Source organism: Oryx dammah, unplaced genomic scaffold (assembly GCF_014754425.2).
Source record: "Oryx dammah isolate SB20612 unplaced genomic scaffold, SCBI_Odam_1.1 HiC_scaffold_5, whole genome shotgun sequence".
In the NCBI taxonomy this organism is placed as follows: Eukaryota; Metazoa; Chordata; class Mammalia; order Artiodactyla; family Bovidae; genus Oryx; species Oryx dammah.
Genome location: NW_024070189.1, coordinates 101,639,302 through 101,660,991, shown reverse-complemented (window position 1 = coordinate 101,660,991; position 21,690 = coordinate 101,639,302). Strand labels below are relative to the sequence as shown.

Here is a 21,690-nt window from a genome sequence, read left to right as displayed (position 1 = left end):
GGCTGGGGCTGGTTTGGGAATTGTCCCCAGCCTGGCAGCTGCGGGCACCTGGTTTTTTTCTTTGCCTCAGTCATGCTTTTTGAAATAAAGAGGTGGGGCTGCTCAGCAGTGATACCTGAGGCATTCATCTCTTCTAGGAAACATGGCATGTGATCTGCTCTGCTCTATTCCCTGCTGTCCGGGAGACAGATACTACTTCTCACTGCCTAACTTAAGATAACTTGGTGCAAAGATTTATTTCCTAAAGGCCTCTTCCCAAACCTATGTTGAACTCATACCCCGTGCCAGGGATCAGGATGAGTACTGGGGATCTAGCAGAAAGAACACATGGGTGGGTCGTGGGAGGTGTTACAGGAGAGGGGACCCTGGACCATGCCTTGAGAGCTGAGAAGAGGACAGGTAGGGGAGGAGGGCAGGAAGCAGCTAGGTGAAGACCCAGAGGAGAAAGGGGAGCCCAAGCCATGGACAGCAGGGAGGTGCTTGCTGCTGGAGGGTTGGGGGTAAGGGGGAGGAGAGGCTGCAACGAGGTGGATTCAGTGAGCTTTCAGCCTAGAGCTCAGGGGCCTGGACGCCATGCTGGTGCATGTTATTTTAAGTGGAGAGAGGGAAGGGAAGGGCATGAGGCGAGGGATGTCATGACAGGGTAGGAGGTGCTTCTGGTATCTGGTGGACTCTCCAAGGCTGGAGAGAATGCTACTCAGTACCCTAAAGAGCACAGGACAGATGCCCAACAGCAAAGAATTGGCCGTGAGCATGGCTCCTGCCCAGAGCAGGTGTTGGTGGAGTGTCTTCTGAGTTGTCCAATGTTGAGGCAAAATCCAAACAGGTGGGGCAAGTGGGCCTGATTCTGCAGCTGGTGGAAGGTGGGGGTGGGGACAGAAACCTCCGAGATGCCATCGCTGGGGGACCAGGAATGGGGTGGGGGAGGAGGAGACAGCCTGAGTCCAAGTCCTCGCCTGGTGATGGAAGCCTTGGCACCTGGCAGGGCCAAGCTGGGCTCTGGGGGTTAGCAGAACATCCCAGGAGCAGGGGAGAGGAACAGAAACAGGAAGAGCAGAGACAGAGAGCGTGGGTGAACAGTCACCAGGATGTCCTTGCTCAGAGATCTGCTCATGCACGGGAGAGAGCCCAGGTCCTGAACAGCTCCAGCAAAGTTCTTGAGGGCACAGAATCGCCAGTGGACCTCTGGGGTGAAGAAAGCCTGGCAGCAGGGGCTGAACTGGCTGCTGGGCCCCACCTCTGGTGCTCTGTCCTCCCAGGAAGTTCAGGATAAGCAACAGGCTCTGAGCTCCTGTTTTCTGACCTCAACCTTTCCCATCTGGCACATTTTCTGCACTGACTGCTTTGGGGATATATCTGAAGAGCACCCTGATCTGTCCGTCCTCGAGCCAACTTTCTCTGGGGCCCTTCCATGTTCCAGGGTATGTGTACTCAGTTGCTTCAGTCGTGTCTGACTCTTTGCGACCCCATGGACTGTAGCCCGCCAGGCTCCTCTGTCCATGGGATTCTCCAGGCTAGAATACTGGAGAGGGTTGCCGTGCCCTCCTCCAGGGGATCTTCCCGATCCAGGGATCGAACCTGGGTTTCTTGCATTGCAGGTGGATTCTCTACCGCTGCGCCACTGGGGAATCCCCCATGTTCCAGAGGCTATCTCTATTCCTGGCTGGTCACTAGATGGCCCCGGCTGTCTCCTGCTGATCTCTGCCACCCCCGGCTAGCTAGAGCACACTTTTGAAATACACGTCCAACGAGGCCAGGAACCCTGGCTGATAGCAGAACCAGCTTCTTCCAGTCCTCGGAACCTGTGTGGACACTTGCTTCCTCCAGGTGGACACTCTCCTGACCAACCCACCTGACTCCCAGCACTCCCCCACCCCTAGACACACAGTAACACTGCCTGCCAGTCTCCAGACCTGGGCTTGGCTTTCGCCTCCCCGGACCTGGGGGAGCCCCTTACCTTCTCAGCGTTGGAGCGAATGCAGCGGATGAAAAAGGGCTCTGCCTTCCCCAGTGCCTCCAGGAGCTTATTCAGCGAAGTCTGAGGAGAGAGATGGGGGAAGGTGTTGGACTGGGACCCCCTCGGGGGCAGGTCCTTCAAGGGAAGGGGATCCAGGTCACCTTCCTGCATCAGCGGGGGTGTATCTGTGCTGGCAGGGAACAGGGGAGGTTGCAGCAGGAGACTATGTTAACCCAGAGGGCCCCCAAGGGAGCTGTGGGTCCCTGTGGCCGAGGGCCGCCATGTCTCTGTCTCAGGTGAAAGGGGCGGGGCAGGTGGTGGGATCAGATTGACTCTTTCTAGGGATTTAAATCACATGTCAAAGGAGGCCAAGAACACTGGTTAGTAACAGAACCCGTCTCCTCCTGCCCCCACGGAAATGTCAGCACCAGCTGGCGGCCACCCTCTTATCAGAGGTTGAGCTCTGCAGGGCCTCACTTCCAAGTGCCTAAATTTTAAGAATCCCAAACTGTTCCTTTTGTTCCTTCAGCCTTAGAGGTACAAGCTCCTTCCCATGGTGACTGTCTCAATGGTCTCTCTCTGTTCCCCTTCTGCCTTTTCAGTCCTCTAGTACCTGTTTAACCAGTTCCATATGTTAAATTCTCTGATTGAAAAAAAAAAGTCAGCTTCAGAAGGGATCATGGTTGCAGTGATTTTGGTCTCTGGCCTGCTATTTCCAAAAGAGCATTGTGGGAGTTTCTAAATGATGTATTATATATATACACACCCACACATAAAAGCTGAAGTGGAAACAAAAGACTTAGATTGTGGAGAATGGGAAGGAACAGAAAATATGGTGAGAGCCCGCGGCCATCTGTTGTTTAGTTGTTAACTCATGTCCGACTCCTGCGACCCCACTGACTGCAGCCCACTGGGCTCCTCTGTCCATGGAATTTTCCAGGCAAGAACACTGAAGTGGGTTGCCATTTCCTCCTCCAGGGGATCTTCCTGACCCGGGATTGAACCTGCGTCTCCTGCATTGCAGGTGGGTTCTTTACCACCGAGCCACCAGGGAAGCCCTCACTGGCCACTGGACCCCACTGAAAGAAAGAAAAATGTGTCCCTGAGCTTCCTGGCAACAGGGAAAACAGCGAAATGTGATCTAAGGACACAGTTCAGTGTTTGCATTAACTCACACGCTGACTCATGACTCTTTCAAGATGGTGGTTCTCCACCAAGGGTGACTGTGTTCCCCTAGGGAGCCTTGGCACTATCTGGAGACGTTTTGGTAGTCATGTCTGGACAACGCTACGGGCATCTGGTGGGTGGAGGCCAGCAATGTTGCTCAACGGCCCACAACACACTGCATGGCCCTCACCATGGAGAATGACCCCACCCCAAATGGCAAACGGTGCTGCAGTCAGAACACTGGGGATAATGAGAAGCTCCCTGTGCTGGGTTAGTTTTGGCCCACCCATGTGAGTGCCAGGCAGAGCTCAGCACCCCCTTCCACCCCGCTGGGCCACCCACCTGGAACTGGGCACTGATGCTGGGCGGCTTCTTCTTCTTGTGCAGGTGTAGCAGGGACTTGGTGGTACGGTCATGCAGGGTCATACTGATAATCAGCTTCAGGGATTTGGAGTCCAGCAGGTTCTAGGACAGAATCGCAGGGTCTGGCCTGCCCTCCCAAAGCCCCAGGGGGCACTGGGAAGCATCTTGTGCTGCCCCAGAGCCAGGATAATGCCCCCCTGGGGTGGCAGCTCTTAGGCTCAGTCTGGGGGCTGTGCTGTCAGAGACGGGGTTGGGGCAGGAGGGCCTGGTGGGCAGTGCTGGTGACCTGACTGGGGGCTGAGCCTGAGCTGCGACCTAGGTGGCACCTAGGAGGGTGCCGCCTCCTAGAGGGCTGATTATGTCCGCCTGTGGCCTGAGTGCCCAGAAACCAAGAGCTGCGGAGTGCTGGCTTCCCTCTGTGCAGCTCGAGGCATGCCAAGCACCCCGTGTTGCTATGAGTGCTCATTCGGCCAGGCTTCCTGTGGGCCAGCCCTCACCGTCGATACAAGGTGGGGGGCCTTAGTGCTGTCTCACCTGTTGGCCAGACCGAGTGGACTGAGCAGTCGCTCTCTCTAATTTCAGAATCCCTCAGCACGCTGTACGCGCAGACTAGACAGGGTGCTTGGGTGCACCTGACCCAAGGCTGGCTGCCGGGGTCTAGGCTGCCAGTGATGCACAGCTGCCCCCTTCCCAACAGGACCACCCTGGCTGACAGGCCTTGTCTCCCTGGATGCCCAGGAGGTGACGAAGCCCATCCCACCCTCTTGGGGTTGGCTTGCAGCTAAAGACACCCAACGTGGGGATATGACAGGAGGGTCCCATTGCCTCTTGGTGAGATAAGCTCTGTGGTACGGCTGCCACTCCTGGGTTCCCTGGGATCCGGCTGAGCCCACTTCCTGCCCTCCCCCACCTCAGGTTTCCCCTGGGAGTTCCCCGCTGTACACCACTTGTGCAAAGACCACATCACAGGCCCTGCTTCTAGAAAACCCAAACAAAGACCCCTCTGTGTCATTTCAACAGGAGATAGTTTTTCAGAGGGGAAAGGGGAGAGAGAAGGAAAGAGAAGGAATTAGAGAAGCTCGAGAAGGTAAAAGCCCCCGCCCCAACCCACTTTCTGGAAACAGGACGCAAGCCAGCTGCTCGCGAGGTGGTGTTGGGCGGTATTGTGTGTGTTTACCTTTGGAATGATCTGCTTTTGTTTGATACCTTTACTTTTCCTGTCAAAATATTAAAAATGGTTTTGTGAACAGAAGGAACACAGTGTCTGGCTCTGGGTTAGTTCAGCAAGCCACGCCTTGCAGGTTAGATGGAGCGAGAACAGAGAGAGCGACAGAGTCCGGAGGCACAAGTGCAACGAGGCCACCGCCTCGCCAGGGGCCGTGCACACCTGCCTCACCGGGCCAGCGGCTGCCCCTGAGGTGGCAGGGGCCCTGGGTGTCTGGGAGGATCTGGTGGATCTCACGGAATGACAGTGAGACGTCCCAAAGGGGGCTTCGAGGGGCCCCATGCAGCTCTGAGCCTACCAGGTGTCCCAGCTCTACTTGCTAGGCGTTGGGAACCATCAAAGCGGTCTGAAGACCCTTCTGGAGCCCCTGCCCTCGTGGCTGGGTCAGGTGTCTGTCTCTCAAAGAACTGAGATAGGGCCTGGGTGTATGGGTGCTTTATGGACTTGAACTGGCAGAAGGTTAAAAAACAAAAGCTGATCTTTTTGGCCGAGGGAGAAGGGAACGCCCACACATTCTTAGACACTTTATGGAATCTTGCAGACAAGAAAAGATTTTTTTTAAAAATTGCAGCCTGGGCAGTTTCTAAGACCCGCTGAGGAAACGGTTCCCTGCGGATCTGCCAGAGGCTTGGCTCCGAGGCTCTCTGCCTCGTTTCACGTTTGTCCCCATGGGGTGGCATGAGGCATCATAAAAATGACTTTGCAAACAGGCATCACTGCAGGCACAAGCTTTGTTCTCAGTGGCCTGAGCCCTAAGCAGCTGCTGGTGCCCACTGGTTGAGGTGGCTGCCTGTTGGGTAGGAGGATATGGAAACTGTCACCCCTGCTTTGCAGACAGAGGGTGAATGCTCACAGCACTCAGGTCAAACAGTGATGAGGGGGGGTTCCAAATCTCATCTGTGTGGCTTCCGGCCCTTTCTACCGCATCATACCCACAAAGCAGGGTCATGGGATGCGCAGAGGTCCTCAAGATTGCACACCCTGCCTCTGAGGCTTCTTTATAAGCTCACAGTGACAAAGGCCGGGGTGGGGGAAAGCAAGCCTTGCTCGGCAGGTTTGGGGGCAGAAAATCAGCTGCTTCGTGGCAGGAGCATTGCTGGGAAGCTGTGCTGGACACCGTGGGGCTGACGAGGATTCGGGTCAGGGTGCAGACACCAGGGCGGGAGTATGCCGAGGGCCACTTAGCGACGGCGGTGTGAGGACAGGACCACAGGACAGCGTGGCACGGGCAGCGGCTCATTCAGTGCCATGGGAAGCCCCTGTAGACAGGGGGCGGGGAGGGGGTATCTGGGGCGGGGAGGCGCTCGTTGCACTTGTGGGGGAGAGGGGGTGCCCACAACCTTGGGGGGGACTCACGGGATGAAGGTGCGGGGTTTCTGGAGCCGATTGAGGGACTGGAGAAGCTTACGGGGGTCGTCACCCTGCCAGGGCAATCCTTTGATACTCCGGATGATTTGGTCATGCAAATCGCTGAGGGGGGGAGGGGGTGCAGTGACAGAGAGAAGACGGAGTTAGAGCAGTGGGCCCGCCACCTCAGGGTCCCTGGCACGGTCGGGACCGTCTCCAGGCCACTGGAGCCAAAACATGCAACCTGGGGAAGGTCTGAAGGCTGCTGCCACTCCCTTCTGCATGGAGAAGTGAGGGTTTGGCCACCTCAAGGAGGTGCCGCCTTCCTCCGGTGGTTAGGGAGGGGCTGGGCACACGGGGGGGCTGAACGGAATTTGCAACCTGGCATCTCGGATCACTGGGAAAGGCCTCGTGTTTGAGCCTGTGGGAGTCTATAAGAAGCACCCAGGGGTCACTGAGAACAGGAGGCCCGGGAGGGCTCGTGGGAAGCAGCGGGTGGGCTTCTCGTGATGGTTCTGTGGCTCCCTGTCTGCCTCCTGTTGGCTTCGAGAAATGCCTTGGGAGGAATGAAGTGGAACTCACACAGGGGTTATAACTGGGGTGGTGCTTGACTGTTCCGACTAGGGTGGGGGCCAGGGAGGCTGCCCCACCCCTTGCAGCACCCAGGATGGCCCCACTACAGCGTGGCCCGGCAGAGGCCCAAGGGTGAAGCTCTAGCTGAAGATAATTACCCCCAGAATTCAATCTTATTAACTGTGTTCTGTTCAGTCACCATGGGTTTAGGGCTGAGTGTACATATTAGGTGAGAATGACAATGGCTTAGGGACAAAAATCAAATATGCTGAAAACGGGACATTCGTGAACAATGTCTTGATAACAAATGTCTAGGGCAGAATGTCTAGAAATGAGGGAGTGATGACTGCCGGATGATCTGGGAGTCTGTCTCTCTTTTTATAAAAATTTCCTCATTCCAAGGGACTTCCCTGGTGGTCTAGGGACTAAGACTTCATGCTCCCAATGCAAGGGGTCCAGGTTTGATCCTGGTCAAGGAACTAGATCCCACATGTTGCAACTAAGAACTGGTACAGTTAAGTAAATAAAAAGATTAAAAAAACACTTCTTCATTGCAGTTACCTGAATACATGTTTAAGCCCTGAGCAGTTGGCCTGGGAAGACCCCGAGCGGCAGCCCCTTGCCTGTGTTCCATGCACCATGCCCAGGGCCGGATGGCCGCACTCACCTCTGTTCCCTCACCCTCCAGGGAGGCACCAAGCAAAGAAAACAGAGGGGCCACATGTCACCTCTGCACCCTGAGCGGCCAGTGCAGCGCCTACTCCCTATGATGACGATGAAGCCCCTGGCTTCAGCCCACACCCCCCTGATTAGGCCAAATCTGGCGAGAGTGCCCCCTGGCTTGCTGATCCCCTCTCTTCTGGCTCTGAACGCTGGGCTGAGCGCCTTGGGATGATGGCTTCTCAGGGCGTGCCTCCCTGGTCTCGGGTTCTAAGGCCCTTGCTTCTACTTACTTCTTGCTTTCATAGAAAGCAATGATGTCTTCAAAAGCGTTAATATCGAACTCCTCAGAGCCGTCAAATGAGAAATCTAGCATTGAGCAGCTGAAAGGGAGAATCTGTATAAACTAAATGTGCTTTTGCGGGTGGGACCTGTAGCCCCAGGGCCAGGCCTTGGGGAGACCAAGTGGGTCAGGGGCCACTCTGAAATACGGGGCAGTGTTTTTCTTTTTCACCTTCTTTGGGGTGAAAAAGCTGATTTAAAAATGCATCTTTAAAAAAAAAAAAAACCGCATCTTTTTATCAAGAGAGAGGGGACACAGGTATACCTATGGCTGATTTGTGTTGATGTTTGGCAGAAACCAATACAATACTGTAAAGCAATTATCCTTCAATTAGAAGGAAAAAAATCAAAATGTATCTTTTTAAAAGGAGGAAAATGACACACTGCCTTCAGACAAATGGCACAGGATCACTTACCTAGGAGCTATCTCTAACTCCACACATAAGCTTTCATGAACCTCTTGGGGGTTTTCTTACAAAGTGCTCAAAAAACAAAATGACTTTTTCATGTTTCAAAATTTAGGGGCTCACTCTTTGGGAATTTTGCTGAGTCTTAAGAAAGAGCTTGGGGAGTCTGCTGCCCCAGGGCCTTCGCACCAGCTGTCCCCCAGGTCAGCACACACTGTTTGCCTTGTCTGGTCCAACTAGTCCCCTCTCAGTGTAGTCTGCCTGGCTTGGCTCTCGCAAGCTGCCTGAAAGGTCCCTCCTCTGGCTTTGCCATGGCCTCAGATGGCTATCAAGCATGACCTTTTATACCCTGCCTTCCTAGAAGCACAAGCCTGCTCACTTTTACACTCAGTACCAACTGGGGTATCTGGAGGAACCCTGACCGTCACTAGGTGCCACAGAACACCCCCATGTCATCTTAGAGCCAACAACGCATCTCTGTTTCTGACTGAGAGTAAAGTAACTTAGCAGACCGGGGTTTGGGACATCCTGGTCAGGCTAAGGGAGGAAGCGCTCTTAAATCAAGCTTGCTGCTCTGCGAGACCAGCAGCCTTTTGGCCCCGCCCACCAACGGTCACAACCGGCCCTGAAAAGGATCCTTTGTAAACTAAGCCACCCACATCCCCCCAGACAGATGATGGACGAGGTCGGCCTCTCTGTGTGCAGAAATGCGGCCACCAGATGCCGCTGCGTCTGGGTGTTTCTGATTCAAGCGGTTGCCGGGTTCCTTATTCAGGTCAACCCTGACCTGGGTTCAGGGTGTCGGGTTTCTGGCACTGTTTTAAACAACGCCACTGCCTACAGGCTCCGGCTGGGACAAACCAAGATCTCGCTCACCGGTACAGTTTTTCTGACGGGGTGCTGGCTCCTCTCTGTAGTTCTCCCAGGTGACCTTGGGCACCAGAGCTGTCCAGACCTGCTGGGGAGACAGAGCACATGAAGTTTTGAGGTGAGTGCTGCTTGGAGCTGAAGGGCTTCTTAATGTGAACCCGATTTAAAAAAAAAGGAGGCGGCGGGGGCGGGGGGGCCTGACACACATTTGGGCACAGCAGGGAACCATGAAATGTTCCATTTCCTCCCCAAACAGCACCATCTATTTCCTAAAACAGATGCCCCAGGACATTTGCACATGCTGCCTGCCCCCATGGCCAGCCCACCCTGCCCACCCTGTCTGGCCCAAAGGGTACCGTCTCAATGTAGTGGCTTTAACCTTTCAATCCTCCTTTAACCGACACCCCACCCTTCCTAAAATGGAACCCTGGGGCTGGTATCTGGAGCTGAGTGATCCTGGGAGAGTCACTCAGCCCTTCTGGGTGTCAGGCTGTTCTCACAGAAAAACAGGAACACACCTTCTTGCCTTGTGAGGATGAGCAGGTTAAATTATATATCCCGCTACAAATCTTCTGTTTTGCAAAATCAAAAGGCTTGGGAGCTAATTTACGATAGCCAAGACATGAAAGCAACCTAAATATCTATCAACAGATGAATGGATAGGGAAGACAGGGTATAACTATACAATGAAATATAACTCAGCCATAAAAAAGAAGGCAACAATGCTGTTTGCAGCTACATGGGTGGGCCTAAAGGTGATCATACCAAACGCAGTTATGTCAAATAAAGACAAATTTTATATGGTATCACCTACATGTGGCATCAGAAAAAATAACACAAATGAACTTATATACTAAACAGACTCACAGACATAAAAAACAAACCTATGGTTACTGAAGGGAAAGGATGGGGAGACGGATAAATTAGGAGTTTGGGATTAGCAGATACAAACTATTATATATGAAATAAACCACAAAGCCCTGCTATATAGCACTGGGAACTATAGTCAATATCTTGTAACGAACTATTGTGTGCTGAGTTGCTTCAGTGTGGATGACTCTCTGTGACCACATGGACTGTAGGCTGCCAGGCTCCTCTGTCCATGGGATTCTCCAGGCAAGAATACTGGAGTGGGGTGCCACGCCCTCCTCCGGGGGACCTGCCCGACCCAGGGACTGAACCCACATCTCTTGCATCTCCTGTACTGGCAGGCAGGTTCTTTATCACTAGTGTGAAAGAAAAAAAAAGTTTGGGGAACAAGACAGAAGTGCTGGTGGCCCAACCTCAGGAATGCGCTAAATGTGATGCAGTTTTACACTTTGCGATGGACTTTGAGCACCCACTTCTCGACAGTGGCATAGGGAGCCTCCTACCTGCAGCCTTTTCCGCTCTCTCGGCCCGCAGGCGCCCAGCCTCCCGGAGCACAGCCATGGCCTGGACGGCAGCCCGGAGCACCGCCCAGCGGAACACGGCCACGGGGTCCATGCCGATGAGCTCCCGCACATAGGAGCTGTCACTGCCCCGCAGGAGGGCCACGATGTCTGGCCTCATGTAGTCCATGTTCTTCTCTCGGAAGTCCTGGCGTGGGGAGGATGGGTAAGAAGGGTGGTGGGTGGTCCCTTGCTATAGCTGAGGCCCTGGGGTCAGCTCGGGAAAGGCTGGGTGGGGAGTGGGGCCCATCTCCACGACAGGGGAGGGGTTCCTGCCCATGGGGGCCTCGAGAGCAGAGCCAGGGGTTTGACACTGGGTCTGAGCGCCCTGGAACCTTCCCAAGCAAAAGCAATAAAGAGGGGGCACAGAGCAAGCACCAGAAGGAAAGGACCTCCACGGTACCCAGGGGTCCCATTCCCATCCCCTGAGCGGAGCACAACTTGATTGACAGTGGTGACAGATGGCTATGTACCTTGATCTGATATTTCACCTTCCCTGCAAAGTGCTGGATGATGAAGGCCGGCTCCATGACGGGGGTGCCGAGGAAGTACCTGTTGTCCTCGTGCTGCTGTTTGAACTTGGCCAGCAGAGTCTGGCTCGTGGCATGCGGAAAGCTGGGAAGAGCACGGGAGACCTTTAACTGCAGGAACTGCAGCCGGTCACCTGCTCTGTATTGGCAGGTCACAGGCCTTCCATGGAGGAGGCGGGCGGGTGCTCAGGCTGCGGTGACCTGGGCACGAGGCTGAGGGCAAAGTGATGCCCTCAGGGCTGGGGAGCAAACTTGAAACAGGCAGGGCACCCCAGTGGCCCGGCCCATGTAAAAGTCTGGTCCAGGCAAGATTGTGACTGGGGCCCATCATGGGCAGTTCCTGTAATAATCCTAGGACAGGGGTGACTTCTGGTCTCAGGTGCATCTGTACCTGGGTGCTGTTCTTGCAGTGGGTCTTGTCCATGCTCCCTGTTAGAGGCAGGGGCTGGGAGATGCATGAAACAGGGAGGTGAACGGGGCCTGACTAAGGGAGCCGCTGTATCTGGCTATTTTGGCCTCTCAGGAAGGAAATGCCGCAGCCAGCTTTGGCATCCAGCCTGCGCCCTGCCTCACTGCAAACTCAGGCAGCAAGGTATGCCTCTGAACCCCTGATGCCCAGGTTTCATGGCTTAACAGGGCATAGAGGGGGAGACCCTGTAACTATGAGGCACATCATTGCCAGGGTCAGGGTGTGGAGAGCAAGAGGCCCATTCACTCAGCTGCGGAAATAAGCAACATCTTCACACGCTATTTCAGAAAATCCAATTTGATGCCCCCCAAGCCCCTCTAAAATGATGAACTAAAACAATAAGATTTTATTTTTTTTAATCTTGATTTTTTTTTTTTTTTTGCTCACCATGGACTTTCTTTTTTTTTGGCATCCATTTTTATTTATTTTTTGGCCATGTCCCAAAGCACACGAGATCTTAGTTCCCCAAACAGGGACTGAACCTGTGCCCCCTGCATTGGAAGCACAGAGTCTTAACCACTGGACTGCCAGAGAGGTCCCCTAAAATAGCAAGATTTTAAACAAAGACAAATCCAACCAGGCTCAGCCTGGCCCTGCCTTGCATGCCTTTCCCAGATTTGGCTCTGGGGAGTTTGCTGGGAGGGACAATTAACCCTTCCAAGTGCCCTGCTCCTTCCCTTATCTGAACATTTTCTCCCTGGATTCTGGCCTAGAATGGATGTGTCTGTCCTGGATGGGACTCGGCTTGAGGCAGTTGGTGAGCCCTATTCACCCCAGGCCTGAGGGGACGTTGGCAGCAAATGAGGGGCCTGATAAAAGTTGTTGATTAAAAGACTTTCCAGTGGATAAGGATCCACCTTGCAATGCAGGAGATGCAGGTTCCATCCCTGGACTGGGAACTAAGATCCCATGTGCCGAGGAACAACTAAGTCTACGTGCTGCAACTACTGAGCCCTGAAGCCACAACTCGAGAGTCTGTGCACCTCAACAAAAGACCCCACAGGATGCGACAAAGATCTCACATGCTGCAGCTAGGACCCGACACAGTTAAAAGAAACCCCAAACCCTCAAAACATGTCTACGCCCTGGCACACTGAACCTGCGAATGTGGCCTTGGATGCAGTCAAGTCAAGGTGAGCTCTTTAGGGGGGCTTTACTGGCACTCCAGTGGCTAGGACTCGGTACCTTCACAACCGAGGGCTCATGTTCAATCCACGGCTGGGGAACTGAGATCTCACAAACTGTATGACGCGGTCCCCACTCTCCCCTAAAGAGATGAGGTCATTCAAGTGGGTACTAATCTAATAGACTGGAGTCTTTATAAGAAGAGGAGATGAAGCAGAAGGACAGAAGATGATGTGACTAGAGGCAGAGACTGGAGTCACGCAGCCAGAAGCCAGGAACACCTGAGGCCCCGGAAGGTGGAAGATGCAAAAAAGTCGCCTCCTTGGAGGGAGGGTGGCCCTCCCACACCTGGGTTTTGGCCCATCAAGGCTGATTTTGCACTTTTGGTCTCCAGAACTGTGAGAGAATAAATTTCTGTTGTTTTAGGTTGTCCTGCGATTTCAGGAACTCTGGCTGAGTGACTAAGCACAAAGCGGCTTAAAAACACCCTCTCCAGCCTTCATCATGTCTTGTGGACGAGGGCTGGCCGGCTTGGTGGAGAATCTCGTATCTGGGGCCCTGATTCCTCTCCCTGCCCTTTGCAAGGCTGCACCAAGCCTGTGACCGGCTTCTAGATTCAGGTCCCACAAGTCTTTCCCAAAGACTCCTGGGAGGGCGAGGGTGTGTTCCTGAGTTCACAGCTCTTGTGAGTGTTAATATTTCTCTGGTGAACGGCAAATGTGGGGTCAGGATTTGCAGCCACATAAATCTGAGCAACCTGGAAGTTCCTGGGATGGAATGGATTCGAGTAAGGCCCTGGGGCTGCAGAACCGGATGCAGGGACACTCACTTGCTCTCTTCGTCCAGCAGATAGAAGAGGCCGGTGGGCTTCTTGCTGATCAGGTGGATGCAGCCCACGTTGTCCGTGTAGTCGATGTTGTGCCAAGAGATCCCTTCGCTCTGGTACTCCTCCTGCGGGGTTCAAGGGCATCTGTTACGTTCGTCATTTCATGGACACAGTAACATCTATGTAGCACACGTCCTATGTAAAAATATTTATGTATGCACATACGTATTTATATATAAACGTGCAAATAACATAGAATGCATATTAATGTATCAATAGAAATACATCAATAAATACATAAAATTATCTGAGAAATAAGCAATTGGCAACAGGGAACAGGAACGCATCTTCTCAAAGATCTTCAGTAAGTCCTCTATACACGAACCTTCAAGTGGTGAACTTTCAAAGATGGGACTGTGCGCTCACATGTCCAATCATGTGAGTGAGTTCGCGTGTCTGCTGGCTCCTGCCACCTGCACATAGCCTCTGTACGTGGTTGTGCAGCTTGCCCTCTGCCTTCCATTGCTGGCAATCTTCAGTTCTATCATCTCCCACCTCCTCTCCCTCCTCCAGTCAGTAACTCTTCTTGCCAATTCACTCCATGCCAGGCCCTGTTGTACTGTACTACTGTACTTTTCAAAGTACTAGAAGATTAAAGATATTTTCTTTCTTTTTTGCATTTGTTTTTTTATCTATTATCTGTGTGAAAATTATTCTAAACCTGTAACAGTACAGGTTTATGTTTTAACTGTGTGTGTGTGTGTGTGTGTGTGTGTGTGTGTGTGCATGCTCAGTCGCTCAGTTGTATCTGACTCTTGGTGACCCGATGGACTATAGCCCCCACCAGGCTCCTTTGTCTATGGGATTTTCTAGGCAAGAAAACTGGAGTGGGTTGCCATTTCCTCCTCCAGGGGATCATCCCAACCCAGGGTAGAACTTGCATCTCTCCTGCACTGGCAGGAAGACTTTTTACCACAGCACCACCTGGAAAACTCAATTAGGTGCCTAGGCTACCTTTGGGTGACTTACGAACATACTATCAGAACAGAACTGATTCATGATGTAGGGGGCTTACTGTATCACACCAGAGTGCTTAAAAATCATGCTTAAAATCACCCAGGGGTCAGCAAACTTTCTTTGTAAAGAACCAGATGGTAAATATATTAGGCTTTATGAGTTAGATGGTGTCTGCATGATGACTCAGCTTTGCTCTTATACCATGAAAGGAGACAGATGCTGTGTTGACAAAGGGGTGTGGCCATGTGCCAGTAATTTTGGGCAGCCCCTGCTCTTATATGAATGTCCCTACAATCATATAGTGTGAGAGACCCATGTCACTTTGAACTTTCTAACAGCCATGTTTAAAAATGTGAAAAGAAAGCAGGCGAAGTTAACTTAAACAATACAGTTAATTTAACCCAAAACACCCAAGGTGTATGATGTATGTCAACATCATGACATGTGATTTAACTGACATAAAAAATTACAAACACGGCCCTTTACAAATGAGACAAAAATGCCTTTTTTAAACATTTTATTTTCTGGCCATGCAGCATGGCATGCAGGATCTCAGGTCCTGGACCAGGGCTAGCACTCGTGCTCACTACAGGGGAGCTGACTGTGGCTCAGCCCATGAACTCCTTACTGCAAGATGAACACTTAAATTGAAGGAAGTAGGGAGAACCACGAGACCATTCAGGTATGACCTAAATCAAATCCCTTACAGTGGAAGTGACAAATCGATTCAAGGGATTAGATCTGAGAGAGTGCCTGAAGAACTATGGACAGAGGTTCGTGACATTGTACAGGAGGCAGGGATCAAGACCATCCCTGAGAAAAAGAAATTCAAAAAGGCAAAATGGTTGTCTGAGGAGGCCTTACAAATAGCTGAGAAAAGAAGAGAAGCGAAAGGCAAAGGAGAAAAGGAAAGATACACCCATATGAATGCAGAGTTCCAAAGAATAGCACAGAGAGATAAGAAAGCCTTCCTCAGTGATCAATGCAAAGAAATAAGAGGAAAACAACAGAATGGGAAAGACTAGAGATCTCTTCAAGAAAATTAGTGATACCAAGGAAACATTTCATGCAAAGATGGGCACAATAAAGGACAGAAATGGTAAGGACCTAACAGAAGCAGAAGATATTAAGAAGACATGGCAAGAATACACAGAAGAACTATAAAAAAGATCTTAATGACCCAGAGAATCACGATGGTGTGATCACTCACCTACAGCCAGGCATCTCGGAATGAGAAGTCAAGTGGGCCTTGGGAAGCATCACTACAAACAAAGCTAGTGGAGGTGATGGAATGAATTCTAGTGGAGCTATTTCAAATCCTAAATGATGATGCTGTGAAAGTGCTGCACTCAATATGCCAGCAAATCTGGAAAACTCAGCAGTGGCCACAGGGCTGGAAAAAGTGTTTTCATTTCAATTCCAAAGAAAGGCAATGTCAAAGAATGTTCCAACTGCCACACAACTGCACACATCTCACACACTAGTAAAGTAATGCTCAAAATTCTCTAAGCCAGCCTTCAACAGTATATGAACTGTGAACTTACAGATACTCAGGCTAGATTTAGAAAAGGCAGAGGAGCCAGAGATCAAATTGCCAACATCTGTTGGATCATCAAAAAAGCAAGAGTTTCAGAAAAAACATCTAGCTTTGCTTTTTTGACTACGACAAAGCCTTTGACAGTGTGGACCACAATAAACTGTGGAAAATTCTTAAAGAGATGGGAATAGCAGACCACCTTACCTGCCTCCCAAAAAATCTGTATGCAGGTCAAGAAGCAACAGTTAGAACTGGACACGGAACAACAGACTGGTTCCAAACAGGGAAAGGAGTATGTCAAGGTTGTATAGTGTCACCCTGGCTATTTAACTTATATGCAGAGTATATCATGTGAAAAGCCAGGATGGATGAAGCACAAGCTGGAATCAAGATTGCTGGGAGAAATACCAATAATCTCAGATACACAGATGACACCACCCTTATGGCAGAAATTGAAGAAGAACTAAAGAGCCTCTTGATGAAAAGTGAAAGAGGAGAGTGAAAAAGTTGCCTTAAAACTCAACATTCAGAAGACTAAGATCACGGGATCTATTCCCATCACTTCAAGGCAAATAGATGGGGAAACAATGAAAACAGTGACAGACTTTTATTTTGGGGGGCTCCTAATTTACTACAAATGGTGACTGCAGCCATGAAATTAAAAGATGCTTGCTTCCTGGAAGAGAAGCTATGACCAACCTAGACAGCATTTTAAAAAGCAGAGACACTGCCTTGCCAACAAAGGTCCATCTAGTCAAAGCTATGGCTTTTCCAGTAGTCATGTATGGACGTGAGAGTTGGATCATAAAGAAAGCTGAGCGCCAAAGAATTAATGCTTCTGAACTGTGGTGTTGGAGAAGACTCTTTAGAGTCCCTTGGACTGGAAGGAGATCAAACCAGTCAATCCTAAAGGAAATCAGTCCTGAATATTCACTGGAAGGACTGATGCTGAAGCTGAAACTCCAATAGTTTGGCTACCTGATGTGAAGAACTGACTCACTATAAAAGACCCTGATGCTGGGAAAGATTGAAGGCAGGAGAAGTGGATGACAGGATGAGATGGTTGGATGGTATCACTGATCCAACGTACATGAGTTTGAGCAAGCTTCAGGAGTTGGTGACGGACAGGGAAGCCTGGCGTGCTGCAGTCCGTGGGGGTCACTCTTCCCCCAACCCCCCTCCCACCCAGGCTGCCCAAGAAGCATGGAGTCTTAACCACTGGACTGCCAGGGAAGTCCCCCAAATGCCTTTCTCCCCCGCGCTGTGTCTTTGCAACCCGCTACGTCTTTGCAATCCGCTATGTCTTTTGCTCTTCCTACTCAACTCAATTTGGACCAGCCACATTTCAAGTGATAAATGTGAGTTTCAGCTAAGAGACATAATAATAAAATTAGCTAAGTATTAGCTAAATATAGGGGCTTCCCTGGTGGCTCAGACGGTAAAGAATACGCCTGCAATGCAGGAGATCTGGGTTCGATCTCTGGGTTGGGAAGACTCCCTGGAAAAGGGAATGGCAACCTACTCTAGTATTCTTGCCTGGAGAATTTTATGGACAGAAGAGCCTGGCGGGCTACAGTCCATGGGGTCCCGAGGAGTCAGACACGACTGAAGGATAACACTCGCACTCTCACATATATGTGTATAAACCCATCAGCTTTCTTTCATCAGAATCCATCACAGGAAGGACAATACTTGGGTAGAAAAGGCTGGTTATTTTGAAGTGAAAACACCTATAACATGGGATATCTTCATTGTTGACTGAAGCAAATCCTTACAAGGCAACTCAACTGTCTCCCACTGAATCAACTTTCACCTCTGAGCAGACAGAAAGTACAACACTGACCTGTGGCGTCAAATATCCCTGCCTTTTGCCTCATCTGGGGCTGGGTGGGAATGTTCCCGGACTCTCCCTTTTTTGCAGAGAAAAATTCTGGGGCGGGTTTGATGACAAATCAGGTCCCCAGGGGGATCCCGGTTCTGGCTCATTCCCTTCCTCCTAGGACTGGATGGGTGAATAAGCCGGTATTTCCTTACCTGCTCTAGCTTGAAAATGTGCTGGTTGAAGTAATACTGGAGCTGCTCATTGGCGTAGTTGATGCAGAATTGCTCAAAACTGTTCCTCTCAAAGTCTTCAAACCCAAAGATGTCGAGGACTCCGATAGACAGGCACTGGGGGAGATCGTGAGAACGGCCATTACTGGTGAGCACTCCCTTGGGAGCAAGCTGTCTGATGCTAAGGGTCTTAGAACCTGTAATTTTTTTTTTCAAACTTTCAAGTTTTTATTTTGTATTGGGGTACAGCCAATTAACAATGTGATAGTTTCAAGTGAACAGCGAAGGGACTCAGCCACACATACATCTCTATTCTTCTCTCCTCAACCCCCCTCCCACCCAGGCTGGCACATAACACTGAGTAGATACAACCTGTAATATTAAACAAAGAGCCCTGTGTTTCTGACTTCTGTTTGGGGCTGCACTGTGTGGCCTGCAGGATCTTAGTTCCCCAACCAGGGATGGAACCCATGCCCCCTGCAGTGGAAGCAGAGAGTCTTAACTGCTGGGCCAACAGGAAAGTCCCAGAGTCCCCTGTTTTGTCTGCACTGGGCCCTGAGAACCGCATCCTGTTGGTTCCCTGGGGCTGCTGAGGGGAGAACCGGCCTCACGCCTGACCGACTGCAGCCAGGGTCACAGGCGGCCAGCCGAGGAGATGCGGCCCTCACCGAGACGGACTCTTCCATGTCCTTCTTGTTGAGGAGAGCATGGTTGATCCGCAGCACGATCCAATCGAACAGTGCGCTGTACAGTGACTTGGCCATGGAGTCACGGGCGGTGATGGCCTGTGGGCACAGAGTTTTGGGGGGTCACACCTTGCCGAGGTGTGACCCCGAGGTCTGTGCATGGGGAGATCAAGGTAGTGACTGGAAACACTCAGCTCCTCTGATACCTCCCCTTCTCACTCTGCCTGCTGTTCTGTCCACTCAGACGCCCTTGTACACCAGAGCATGAAGCTCTGATCTGGCAGCCTGGGGTCTGGCCAAGTCTTTCTCATGGGACGGCCTGCTCCTCAGAGGACCCTGGGGACTGCTGGGGTGGGCACATGGGCTCTGGGAGGGTGCTGTGGGAGAATAAACCAGGAGCTTGGGTTGGGTTCAACCCCTGCGGTTCTGGGAGCACCATGGGCCAAGCCACTGTGTGCCGAAAAGTGGTGATTGATGTTTACAATTTTTTAAAAAGGCTTATTGGGGTCTAATTTACCTACAAGAAATTCCTTCTTTGTATGCTCTCAGATCTAAGTTGTGACAGGACTTACTCAGCCTGCTATCAAGATCTAGATAACGAGGTCCTCTGGTGTTGTGGAAATGGAGCTGTGTAGGATGCTGCCCTGTACCTGGCCTTTATCTCCCCTGCTCAGCTCAGTGGCCCCAGGGAGCAGCTGTGTTGTGGGCTCCAGTGACCTGTGGCACCTGTCACATACCACGGCTGAGTACCTTTTGCCCACAGGGGCTCCAAGTGTCTAGGTATCCATTTTAGATGCTTGAGCAGCTTCTCCCATGAGCTAAAAATACCCCCCAGCCCCCGTGGCTAGGTACTTTCCTGATGCTCCCCAACCTGCAAGTCTAGAGGTGTAAAAACGCAAGAAGAACATGCCACAGAGAAAACACTGAGACTGGGGCAAAGGCTAGAGAGAGGCGTCTTATCAACACGTAGGGACCCACACAACGGTTGTAAAGGTCACGCTCTAACCCAGGGGTCAGCAAGTTTTTTCAGGCAAGGGCCCGTGAGTCAACGTGGTCAGCTTTGCAGGACAGCTCTGCCACTGGGGCAGATCATCATGTGCATGAATGGTTGTGGTCAAGTGCCAATAAAGTTTTATTGACAGAAGCAGGAAGTAGGCCGGGTTTGGCTTGCAAGCTGCAGGTGGCTGTCCTCTGCTGGTGAGAACCAGCGTGCCCACTAAACAGCTTGACACAGAGACCATCACACGTGGCTCTAGCTCTGCCCCTTGAGCTGTATAAGCTGGTTTGAGCTTCCAAGGTTCTCCTCTGTCAAACTGTGCTGTTAAATGCTCAGTTGTATCTGACTCTTTTGTGACCTCAAGGACTGTAGCCTGCCAGGCTCCTCTGTCCATGGAATTTCCCAGGCAAGAATACGGGAGTGGGCTACCATATCCTTCTCCAGGGGATCTTTCTGACCCAGGGATGGAACCAGTGCCTCCTGTGTCTCCTGCATTGGCAGGTGGATTCTTTACCATTTGAGCCATGAGGAGGTCAAATGAGGGGCAGGAAAATGACCACCCATGCCAGCTATTTCTGAAGGCTCTCCCTATCCCCACCCTGCGCACCTATGTTTTTGGGCCTGGGCACCCCATGAGAACCCGGGGCAGCACTCACCTCGCTGAGACTATAGGGAAGGATGAGCTTGTCATTGGAGGTCACTGTTTTTCTTTTGGTCAGAACTTCCACTAAGATTTCTCGCTTCACCTGTTTCAAGGTCAAGGAGGAAGAGGGGTGGGGAGGGACAAATTAGGAGTTTAGGATTAACAGATACATTTAATCTATATAAAATATATAAACAACAAGGTCCTACTGTATACCACAGGGAACTATATTTAATATCCTGTAATAACCTATAATGGAAAAGAATTTTAAAAAGAACATATGCACATACGTTGTTGCTGCTGTTGTTTAGTCTAAGTTGTGTCTGACTCTTTTGTGACCCCATAGACTGTAGCCCACCAGGCTCCTCTGTCCATGGGGATTCTCCAGGGAAGAATACCGGAGTGGGTTGCCATGCCCTCCTCCAAGAGATCTTCCCAACCCCGGGACTGAACCTGGGTCTCTCACATTGCAGGCAGATTCTTTACCTACTGAGCCACCAGGGTAACCCAAAAATACTGGAGTGGGTAGCCTATTCCCTCTCCAGGGGATCTTCCTACCCAGGAATCGAACCAGGGTCTTCTGCATTATAGGCAGATTCTTTACCAGCTGAGCCACCAGGGAGGCCCATATGCAGGAATATGTTCATACACACACATACATGAATCACTTTACACCAGAAACAACACTGTAAGCCAACTGTATGCTTCAATTAAAAATAAATAAATAAAAACTTAAAAAAAAAAAGGAGAGAAAAGCTGGAGAGCTTATTGACTAGATCCGTGTGTCACTGAGGCAAGGCCTGAGGAGGGCGGAAGAAGGACCCCCCAGCAGCTGGGCCAGGAAGTGGGCCCAGAGCCCACCCTCAGGGCTGCCAACCCGCAGTGTGTGGAACACCGGTGTGCCTCATAATGTTCACACCCACAGGCTTGCTCGATGGCCTAGACTGTGGTCACACAGGCCTGGGTGTCACTGCAGCCCTCTGGCCCAGGTGCTGCCTGTGTTTATAGCTGTCGCTGCTGGAGTGGGTTCCTGGTCTCGGTACGAGGGCGAAGCGAGGAGACTGCTCCTCCCTGACTGCCAAGTGCTGTCCAGGGCGGCCAAGAGTTGCGCCAGGGGAGCTGTCTCCATCTCCCGGCAGACGCACTCACTCATTCCCATGAGCACAACGGGAGCTGGGGCTCCTGCATGCAGGCGCACTTTAAAGAGCCACAAATGGAACACACGTTCAGAAAACAACCTTGGCATCACAGGCATTTGGGACTGGGTCCTTCTTTGAGCTTCCCCAGGGGCTCAGGTGGTAAAGAATCTGCCTGCAACACGGGAGACCCAAGTTTGATCCCTGGGTTGGGAAGATCCCCTGGAGAAGGGAATGGCAACCCATTCCAGTATTCGTGCCTGGAGAACTCCATGGACAGAGGAGCCCGGCGGGCTATGGTCCATGGAGTCGCAAAGAGTTGGAATGACTG

General features: G+C 51.4%; 1 protein-coding gene across 3 annotated transcripts in view; it reads right to left on the bottom strand.

The window, feature by feature from the left end:
- MYO9B (myosin IXB) overlaps nt 1-21,690 on the bottom strand; it is a 105,579-nt gene that overhangs the window by 21,371 nt on the left and 62,518 nt on the right. The window contains exons 8-19 of one of the 3 annotated variants that reach the window (XM_040241072.1): nt 20,237-20,326; nt 18,566-18,682; nt 17,880-18,014; nt 13,295-13,416; nt 10,815-10,956; nt 10,285-10,489; nt 8,918-8,999; nt 7,586-7,675; nt 6,069-6,182; nt 4,665-4,704; nt 3,467-3,589; nt 1,958-2,038 (exon numbers count right to left, since the gene is read on the bottom strand). In XM_040241072.1, coding sequence (XP_040097006.1) covers nt 1,958-2,038; nt 3,467-3,589; nt 4,665-4,704; nt 6,069-6,182; nt 7,586-7,675; nt 8,918-8,999; nt 10,285-10,489; nt 10,815-10,956; nt 13,295-13,416; nt 17,880-18,014; nt 18,566-18,682; nt 20,237-20,326 — 1,341 coding nt within the window. The remainder of the gene's footprint in view (nt 1-1,957; nt 2,039-3,466; nt 3,590-4,664; nt 4,705-6,068; nt 6,183-7,585; nt 7,676-8,917; nt 9,000-10,284; nt 10,490-10,814; nt 10,957-13,294; nt 13,417-17,879; nt 18,015-18,565; nt 18,683-20,236; nt 20,327-21,690) is intronic. The other 2 variants (XM_040241073.1, XM_040241074.1) reach the window with 2 other exon arrangements.